General features: G+C 38.5%; 1 protein-coding gene across 1 annotated transcript in view; it reads left to right on the plus strand.

Annotated features, from left to right (window-relative positions):
• LIN28B (lin-28 RNA binding posttranscriptional regulator B) overlaps positions 1 to 10,522 on the plus strand; it is a 694,462-nt gene extending 683,940 nt beyond the window's left edge. Inside the window, exon 4 of the mRNA XM_086926714.1 lies at positions 2,898 to 10,522. Within this exon, the coding sequence (XP_086782840.1) occupies positions 2,898 to 3,270 (373 nt within the window). The 3' untranslated portion in view covers positions 3,271 to 10,522. The remainder of the gene's footprint in view (positions 1 to 2,897) is intronic.
• The last annotated feature ends 644 nt before the right edge of the window (positions 10,523 to 11,166 follow it).

The following is an 11,166-nucleotide window of genomic DNA, read 5'->3' on the forward strand; positions in this document are numbered from 1 at the left end:
GTTTCTCCAACCCCTCTGTGTTCCAACAGCCGGGTTGGAGAAAAGCTGCTGGCTCCCTGGGACTGAGCGAGCATCAGGTCAGTGATTTCCTTCTGGAAGCCTGTGCAGCGTGACCAGCGGCGTGAGAGGAGATCTGAGGTGGCGGGCCCAGGTGCAGGTAAATGTAGTTTTTCTTATTTTCCGTCACACCTGACCCCCGCCGACCACTCCCCGGGTTCACACTCACGTTACCAAACCACCCCATAATTGGAGCAGCCGCCACTGATTTGTAAAGCAAATAACAATAGAGAACCTATGTGAAACCAGTGTAAGCCGTGTAAACAAATATGGGCCCTATTGTTAAATAAAGTGTCGAAATTGCACCTGTTAAGACTATGACCATATTAATGGGGATTTACAATTATCAGGAATTTACAAGAGTTTACAGACTTAGGCCTTGGAAACCTGCAATAGTAGCAGGTTTCATGTGTTCTAATGAACTTTGTGAATTCCATGTTAGCATTCGCAAATATATAAATATATATTTACATAATCTGCATATGAAGTATTTTTTGGAAAAACGTTGTTTATTGCCATTTACATCCTTTCAGCAGTAGTGAACAAACAGCATGTCAACATTATTAGACATGCAGGCAAAAGTGTCTAATTAGCGAGACCAAGTTCTATGCAACAACACATCCAAAACAAGGCAAACCTAGATCTGCCAAGCAAGTATATAGTCACTTGTTAAAACTTGTATTTCTTTTTTCTCCAGTTGGAAAAAATATTCCACCAATAGAGAAACTCCTTTCCCACCCTGGGAAAAGTTTTATTTCTGCCCATGTCTGGCGTAAATTTCAGACCTTTTCCTTGGTGTGAAAAGGTTGTAGAAAAGCAGAGTACTCCTAAACATGTAATTTTGTAGGGGTGTCCACTCACATGAGTTCTAGTCCTGGAGTGACCACTGTCTACTTTCTTCCGGCACCTTTTATTCGATTTACTAACCTGAAATTCTTAATGGAAGTAAATATTTTTATGGGGAAAAATAAGTTGTCAGTAAGCCAACCTTGCATACATCGAAAACCCTTAATGTTTCATTTCTGACCAGACTGGCTAGTTTATATAGTTCTAAAAAGTGTCCAGTCATGTATATAGCACTTGTTATATGCAGTTATAGCAAACAAGGGAATTGTGGCACAGGGACATGAAGTTAAGGTCTGTCCAAATTCTACCCAATGAGGTCAAGTAGAGTGTCAGACTGTGGCAATCACCTTTATCCTCCGTTGGCTACCCAGGAGTACAGCCCCAAGTACAGTCTGAGTTTCAGAAACATGTTGAGAGATCAAGGCATGTCTTGAAAGTAAATTTGCCAAATGTGTTCATAAGACACTTCACTTCCTTAGAGACTAAAAATAGAATGAGCAGTGATGTATCCTGAAATTTGCTTTAATCAGTACTCTGGCATAATGAAAATGCTGGCATATTCATAGCCCTGATCTTATCAGCCTTAAACCAGGGGTCATGAAATGATAGCTGACTTTATAAATGTCTCATGGGAATGCCTACGTATATAAATCTATTGGAGTTCGATTTTTACGGACTTAAGTAAAATATAGAAGTCACTGGCACACCAGATCCATTGATTTTCTTGGTGGGGTATGGTAAGGAGGTAATGGTATCGCAAAGGAAGTACATTCCTAGGGCTCCTTTAGACTAAGAGATGCATAACGATGACATGAGATGGGGTTGGTGTCCACTCCTAAGTCTGGGTGAGTGGCTCCGGGACCTTGCATTGTATAATGACACAACAGAGAACTATAGCTTATTGATAGCACCCAAGCCTAAACCTCAGAATATATATGGGGCCACACCAGCCTCAGCTATTGTCACTCACAGTTGAGGCAATAGCTGAGGCTATTAAAATGATCACTGGCAAAGTCCTAGAGAGTCGCCACAATTTTTCACCTCACTGCATGGAACAAGTGATCTTTTACAGGGCAAGTTGATTTCTGAGCCATTTAGTCTATTGGGCAAGTAGATAAAAAAATACACTCCACTGGCAAATGCATTTGCCCTCTTCATTTGTGAATTGTTCTATTCATTGTAGACATTACACTGTCGAAATTAGTGCTTGTTTGTTCTTTAAACACAAGTGTAATTTAATCACGGACAGAACTCTTTTTGTACAGACCCTACAAGATTGTTCCCCAAAAACACAGAGGTTTCTGTGCAGTGCCTGATCCTAAAGGAGTTTGATGTGCTTGTGTAGACTTCTTAGGTGGGTACCTTGCCCTGGCTAAGCACTCTGTTTAGACTAAGCTGCCCAAAGGATCGCGGCAAAGAGTAAAGTTCTCGAGGTGAGAAAACAATGACCTGAATCCCGATCGTTTCCTGCTGCTCCTCATAAGAGCAATCTGGCAAGCCACTCTTGAAAGTCCAGTTGGAGAAGCCTTCTTGCTGTGCATGCTCTTTGTAATACGTTTTAATTCTACCTGTATTTTACTTTATTAAAATATTTACTAATTTTGCTATCATCTGAACATTAGCAATATATTTTTATATTTGTGTTAATATTTGCAAGACTCCAGAAGGTTCCATCCCCATTGGCAATAATGCACGGAACCTCATTTGCATGAGGCCAGTGAAGAAATACAAGATAAGTACTGGAATTTTAAAAAGCTTGGGACAGGCATGAAGACGTGTATTACTATAACATCATAGACGGTAGAGCACAACGAATAGTTTGGTGTTGCCATGGATGGAGAAATGGACACAGTAGATGCTTCTAGACTTTCTCTCCCAACTATGTCTCAGTGGCATGGACAATAGAGCTAAAGGTGCATTGTTTTATCTGTTTATTGCTTTCACTATTACTTTCCCTCCGAAGAGTTCTCATAGTGATTTATTTTTTGTTACAGATGCTACAATTGTGGTGGCCTTGATCATCATGCTAAGGAATGTAATCTACCTCCCCAGCCAAAGAAGTGCCATTACTGTCAGAGCGTCAAGCACATGGTGGCCACCTGCCCTCATAAGACTGCCCCGCAGCATTCTGCGGGCTCTCAGGGAAGATACGAAGCCGAAGCCCAGCCTTCCACTTCCACATTGCCAATGGAAGGCAGCGGGCGCAGCGTTTATTCATCTCCACCACAATCCCAGGAGGAGGGGGTACCGGAGACCTCCGAACTATCAAGCAAGTCGTCTCAAGAAGCTCCCTTGCCCACGGTAACCATGTCGACAGAGGAACGATGTAGAAAAGGGCATTCTGTGCAAAAAAGAAAAAAAACTTAACGCTATGTCTTTAAGCGTCATTTTCCTCTACCCATTCGGGACGTCTACCTCACGCCAGTACAGGTGAAGTCATTTCACTATCAGCCTCGGACCTGGAATTGTTACTACTGTGGTAGAACTGTGAAGTAAGCGAGCAGACACCTCACTCCAAGCAAATTACAAGTGCTCATGGCAGAGTGTTCGGTGATCTCTTTAACTTGTGCAGGTGTGTATGTGCTCACGAACTAGTTAATATGCGAAAGCTGCTTTCCCCGCTCCTGAACACCTCAAATAAAGCTCAGTGAACAAAGAAGTTTTTTTTGACGAAACATAATTTGAAGTTGCGCACAGTGGGCATTTGCAGCGTTTCTAAAATCCTCTGAAAGGGGTAGGGACTTCAAGATAAATCCGAACATTCCCTGTCGCTTGATTAAGGAATTTAATTATCTGCCTGGCAGCAATATTTAAGGAGTCTGATGTTTTTGGATGCGCCTTCCACGATTGATGTTTTTTCTAAACTGTAGCTATGTGACCATATCTTCATATGTTCTACTTGTGTGCGAACCAAAGGAACTGAAAATGCAAAGCTGCTCCTCTAGTTTTGCCGTGAATATCTCCCAACACTTATTTTCGTGTGCAAAGTTGAGCTTCTTCATTAAACCTGTGGGTGTTTTAAAGACAATTTCTCTGGGACACATGTCCTGGATCGCCTCAAGATGTTACCGTTTAGAAGGAAGAGACAATGATTGTTTTTAATGTCTGTGCTGACATATATGCTGACTTAGATAAATATAAATGGATTGTGATTTAAACTAAGGTAACAGATTTCAATATGTAGAGTTTTAACTAGTGAATACAGTGATCTCAACAGCCACCCAGGATGACCTGTACTAGGTAAATGCCCAAGCAGCAGTTTCGAAGGTCAGTGATACTATTTGTGACTCCCAGTTATGATGCAAATCGAGGGATAGCTGACACCATCTGTTTTTTCTTGTGCCGAGAAACTCCGACCTGTACAGTGTGTGTGCCAAATTTTGAAGAGGGATAACATTGTGGGCGTTTACTGTAATCCCACTTGATATTGCTCACAATTGAGTGCAGAGGTTTATCTGCGCAACGTTCATGTGTGAATGTGTAAGCTCAAGATGGCTAGCAGTGTTTACAAGAGCTTGGTCTCTGAATCTTATGAAGAAAATATGCATATGCAAACAATAAGCCTGGGTGCCCTGCAAAGCTGTGCTTGGCTTTTGGGAACCCAGTAGGCAAGTGTGCATCAGCTAGGATAATCACAGGGACGTAAACTGCCCAATTGAATTTAATATAGCACACGCATCTCTATCTGATGATGACGGTATTTCCATCCTGCATGCCTATTCTGGGAAGCAGTTTCCGCCGTTGCTGTTGCTGCTTTGGTGTACAACAGAAGCAGGCCAGCTGCCTGCATGTGCCACACTTCAAAGACTTGAATTCCTTGACCGTGCTTGTGATCGCAGTGCTTTTCTGCTGCTCTTCTCTGCGCTACAAAGCAACGCTTCCCTTTGACGATATTGAATGTGATGTATCTATAAAGACGTGCGGCCTTGTATACAATGAGGTGTGCACACTTTTATTTTAAGTTGGTAGACTGGTTAGTGCAGCATTTAAGCAAGCATGAGACGAGGTGAAGCAGTAAAAAGGGCAAACGTTCGAGGCCACCCTGAAAACGTAAAACCAAAGTTTCTTTGAAATATAAAAGTAGAAATGGTGGACTCGAAAATTGGGCATTCCTTGTTTAGATACAAGAAAAATAAGTTCAGCGCTCAGACCATCATGAAACCCAGATATACATTCATGTAGATGGCTGCTCTGTGCAGATGTTTGTGCATCACACCAGCCTGAACAACTAAAGAGCACATACCAAACCTATCTTGTGGTAAAAATAGGTTGTATTTTTGTATATTAAGAAGTTCTCACTATTACATAAGTTACTCAGGACAAGGAACCTTGCTCAGGGAATATACCATGTAATTGTTTTTCCTTTTTACAGAATAGTCTACAGACCTGCTTATTCATAGCAAACCAAATAGACATAGGCCTTTGTATCTATACGAGTATTATATACTGCCATTAGTAACTACCTCTGAGTTTGACATACATCCATGTCTCTGATAATCAGACATCAACTTTTTTATATTTTAGTTTCATGTGAAAATAATGGTGAAGTGTAATTTCTGTACTGATTTACTTATGTGAATGTCTAATCATTTTTGTATCCACAACATTTACCTAAGCAACAAAGTAAGAACAACTGTTGTGTTTACAGCAAAAGGCTACCTCATACGTACTGCATAACATACATTTGTGCTGCTCAAGCCTTAAAGGTTACGTTTGATCCTATGGTACATACCTTTTATATTGTGTACATATGACTGTATTATTTTCTTCTGATTTCTCTGCCAGTGCGCCTATTACAGAGCCACATCAAGGCCATATATAATAGTCTTGCAGAAGGATAATTATGGGGGAATGAAAGCTGAGGTGAACTGGTAGATGAGCATTAAGATAGCTGTTCTCTGAGGAGGATAAATATTTAGTATTGCTGGCAAAAAAACTGTTACTTTTAACATTATCACTCTGTTTTACCAGCATGGGCAAACCTTTGTAGCATTAGAATATTGACGTTTTCCGATTTTTTTTTCTTAACTATCAATGCCAACGCAAGTGGAAATGTTTTAAATGCCATAGTGTTGGAGAGTGAATAAATACAGAATAGAAGTTTTCCTAATAATTTTTGATTGGAAATAGGCTATGGTGGACTGTGACTAAACTCTAGTAAAGATACGTCCGTCCATTTATAGAGCAAGTTGTCCCAGTAGCAGCTTTTGTGAGCAATCAAAAATGTAGGCGTTTAATGCTGAAGTGTACACCAATATACCTTCACCATCTAATCTCTCTGTAGCAAAGACCTCAAGACTAGGTCTATCTGCAATACCAACAAGTTGATGATAGTGGATTTTAAGGTCACTAAGAAGCCCATGAAAGTAAAAAAAGATTCCAGATTAGCTACATTTAATAGCGTTTGGATTCATGTTGTAGCCATTCGCGAGGTGGAAGGATTTTTTTCAATACGAGTCAGCGTTTTCAGTCATCACAATATTTTTCAGCCATATTCTGTATTACCAAATTTGTAGTATAGAGTTCTGATTTTTCTCTGTCGGCATTGGCCAACAAATGATAGAACATATGTGATCATTGCACTCACTGCATTCATAAAAGTAGATACATCTTGAATTAATCCAATAAACAGAAGAGCAATACGTTTAATGAGCTAATTATGGTTCAACCATTCTTTTGCATGAGGGCACCTGTTGAATTGCAGTGCTTCGTTTATAATGTCTGCAATATTTGTAGAACAGTAGGCATTGTTTATAGGCATCGAGCACTGTGCACAACAATGGCGTCCACCACAGAACATATGCCTCTATGTATCTGACTTACATTTCTTATGAGAGTAATTTGTTTCATTTATGGTTGCACACTGCATTTTTGTATTGCTCATATAAAATTCTTCCATTTTCTTTCCCTTCCATAAAAAAACATATTTTGTGCAATTAATTAGGGTATAAGGACATAATTAGAAAATATTTTAATTAAAATATAGGGATTTCAAGTTCCTCTTTTATAACTTACTTTGGATATTTTACTTTACTTGCTCTCTTAAAGATCCTAAAATGTATACTAGCCATCCTATATCTTGCTTTTAGAATTTTCGGCGCACAGGGATTAAATGATATTTTAGTCTTGGTGACAGGATGCCAGTGTTACCTGCACAAAAATTTATCTTTCACAAAACACACTTTGAAAGGTCTAAACCCAAAGTACTGTCAGTGGCATATGTCCATCCTCTCCTTCAAAGGTTCCATGATTTTCCTACTTTAATGGCTGACATTTAGGACTTTCCAGCCACCTAAATGACTGGCTGAAGTGTAACCCATATAGTACTCTCCGCAGCCCCCTGAAATGCCACAGCCCCATGGCTTTTTTGGGCTAGGCATGGCTTAATGTTTCATCTTAGAAAAGATGCCTCAAGTCTTCAAAAAGATGCTTAATTACTTTCATGCTGACCACATAGATTTATCGTGCTGAAATTAGAATACTGGGGGTAATTGTTGTGTGCATCCATTAGTTCAAAGTTGATATTTCACATGAACGTTGACAATTAATTTCATTAAAGAGGGCTCTCAACCTAAAAAAATGCAGATTGCCTTCAGGGCCATTACTCTGAATCCTATAAAAGGAGTCCCATGCTTGGCCTCCAAATCCTAAGTCCATCGCTAATGACCTCTCAGGCTTTGTAGGAACTTTTGCTAATGCCAGAGCAACAACCACAGTTTAGAGGATGTCAAAATGTTGCTTACTACATGTTTAAGCTGAAGAGCGGGTATGTGATACTATAGGTCTTCCACATTTGAGTGATCTAGTGAGAACATTACAAAAGGAGTCAATTGTAACAATAAAGACCATTTCTTACAATCAGATCTGTCTTTGCCCTCTTGAAGCAGTCTTAATGTCATTACATTAATTTTTTCTCTGTTTCCAACCTGTTTTCAGTTGTAGGTCATGTCTTACACTCTTCTTTCTGATTCAGGAAGAATCAGAAGTTGGTGGATCTCAACTGATCTGCGCTTTGAGATACCAGGTCCACTGGAGAGCAAATATTTCCCCCTTGAAAGAAAACACCAGGCATTTTGAAAAGTACCCCGGCCAATGAAGCAAAATCTTTAAATTGGGGAGTTAATATTGAAAGTATTTTACTTAAGGATTCTTTTCATTCCTACAGAATATGAGGATTCCTCTCTCAAAACTTGGTGCTGAAAAAACACAAATTTAGTGACAGTTCTCGTTTAGACTACATTAAAAATATTTCACAGTTAAAATGGTTTCGTAACGTAATGGTTAGGAGAATTGTCCCCCAAAAAATTACCTATAAGTAAACTTTGGAGTATTTAAGTCAAAAGATGGCAATGGGAAGAATTCTAGTTCCTCAGAAATTAAGTACAAGAGAAGTATCAAGCAGCTGGCAAGGAGAAGATTACCTCCCATTCAAAAGGTTATTAATGGATCTTCAGATAGCAAAGCCACCTTTTTGATACACTTCTTGGTGTTTTACTGCTTTGATAGCAGCCTTTAATTACTGCTTCTACACAAGCAGTGCTGCAAACTGTTTTGAACATATACCCAAGATTTTCACTGTGCGAGTGAGAGATGGTGGGAAAGTTATGGCCACTATTTAGAGATGAGGTCAATGAGAAATTTAACACTGTGATGCGGATTCAGGGTAATTTGTATGTGCCTGATTTAGACATTCTGTACATTGAACACAGTGTAATTAGCACCAGTTGCATGTACTGCAAGTTCTCTGCAATTTTGTGCCCAGTAATTGTTCTCAGCATTTTGCTGGTCATAGTCACTGTTCCAAGACATATTGGTATTGTGATATTGCCACATTTTATAATATGTGTATTACTCCAAAGAAGAGTCATGATTATCCCATTATTGCACATTCAGGGCTTTTCCATTGGGCCCTAAACGAGGCCCCAGTAGAAGAGTTCAGAAGTGTACACAAAGATCTTTTAACCCTCGGTCCATTGTAAGCTTACAGTACAGTTCAAATGAAAGTTAAAATGAATTAATTTCCCAGAATGAAAATAAGGTTCCACTAGAAGAGGACGATATACATTGCATGGGATTTTCATATCACAAGGCTTTGTCCTTGTGGCGGGTTAAAACGTTAATGGTAACCAGTTTTGGCCCTCATTGGACAGATTACGAGAACCTATTTTATACAAAGGTCCTGCAGATGGTGTAGTTGGAGTAAATAGAATTCTCACTATTTATAATTTGAGCAAAACATTTAAAGTAAAAGTGTAGACGTGCGAGTCCGTGTTACTTCACAGCATCATATTTGCAACTCCAAAGAACTTGAAAACACCAGAGAATCCTTTAGTTTTTGTGATACTGGAAGTGGTTGAGCACCTTTTATTTTGTTTCCTGTTAGTGGTATATCCAAGAACGTTCATTGTATCTTTAGTGCTCTAAAATGTTGCATGCACCATGTAACATATGATTTTAATTATAAAGACATGGGAAATCTCATGAAGTCTTGCAAAGTAATTTAAATTAATTTATCTGTTTTCGGTAAAGAATTTTTTATCATAAATATATATGTGATTTCACACCTTTTTATGTATGTAAAGCTAATTGGAGTAAGGCAAATGGGTAAGTGCATGTACACCATGTGCATCGCCCTTACCTTTTAGATATTCTTATGAGTCTGTATTGTGTTTTTGAAACCGGCATAAAAACTGTATTTGTTAAATGGCTGGACCATACCCATTTCAGGAAGCTACAGCTGCTCAAACATAAGGCAGACTTTACTGAACAACCAAGCAGTGCATTGACAGAATCTTATAAAATAACTTCAACTACATGAAGCTGGACACTACAGTTATTTAAATTTAGTGTGTCGAGAACAATACATTCTTTAATCTGCTATATGATCCCAAAAAAAATGATTTTAATTTATGCTCTTGACTTTTGAACAACATGTTTAAATGTTGCTCTCTGCAAATTCTAGTGCACAATGGTAATGTTCAGTAATGTTCTGTATAATGCGTTATTGTTGACTACATATTGGAGGATGGTTTATTCGTGTTTCTACTGGCCGCAGAAATATAATGCAGCACCAAAACATTAGGAAATGTACTACTGTTTCCAGCAAACACAGTTTTAGAGGTTCCAGCTTTATGAAAATGGTATTGACTACCTCTTGGGTCATGACTTCAGTAACAACTGGTTGGCAAGAACAAACTGGCTTGAGCCGAGTATGCATTGTCTACCAAAATAATATTCATAGTAATAACCATACTAGAGACCAAAGTAAACACTGATTTATGTATGTTTTTAAATACTGTCTTATTTAGTGTTTTAAATTATCTAATGTAGAATAGATACCTCATGTTTCTTTTGATGCCTACATGTTTACGAAATAAACTAATATATCACTTGAAGTGTATGTTTTAAAGAGAAAAAAAAGTGAATAGAAGTGTCCAAGGTCATTTCCCCTGTTTACATTTTTCTCGATTGATCAAAACGCACTGAATGCCTTTCCGCATATCATGTTTTTTATTGTATCATTCCATGCCTTTGTCTTTTTATTTCTATCAATCATTGATGTAGTGAGGTTCAAAAGATTCCCTTAAGTATAAAAAATGAAATAAAACCTATAACATTGACACTTAACCTTGTGCTTTCCCTGCACCTTCTTTGTCTTGTGGCTTATTTAAAGAAAATGTAATTCCTTCATGAGAAACTTCCTATAGTGCATCGAGAATATTTGTCATTCTATGTGTCCTAATGGTCTTAGCTGCCTTTATGTTCTATTTATCCTTTGATTTTAGACCGTGCTCAATTAGAAGAAGGTGAGTTGTTAAGTACCTGCCACTCAACTGTAATTTCTGAAGAACGACTTACTGATGATAGATACTCTGAAACAATGTTGTATATATATTCCCAAAAACAGTGAAGACCTAGAATACTTTCAAAGTAGTTGTGAATTGTGGGTCCATCGAAAACACATACATTCAGCTGCTGATTTGGACCATTAGAAAAAGCCAGCAAGACTAGTTAGCAAGTTAATACATCTACTGCAGAGGGCTCAATACAATCTGTAGGTCAGTTTCTCATCCTTTTCGGACAGATTTAGTCTGGCTTCCTTCTGAGGTAAATAAAAGTACTTTGGTAATATCGATTATCGGTGCTTTGAGTTTAAGTAATTTAAGTGCTGTGTAACATGATTATTATTTGCTTACCTTCTAATTTGTTTTGCAGTGGTAAGGTAAGTTGAACCCATTAATCAACTAAATTTAAAACAAAATA

Source organism: Lissotriton vulgaris, chromosome 6 (genome assembly GCF_964263255.1).
Source record: "Lissotriton vulgaris chromosome 6, aLisVul1.2, whole genome shotgun sequence".
NCBI classification, from domain to species: Eukaryota; Metazoa; Chordata; class Amphibia; order Caudata; family Salamandridae; genus Lissotriton; species Lissotriton vulgaris.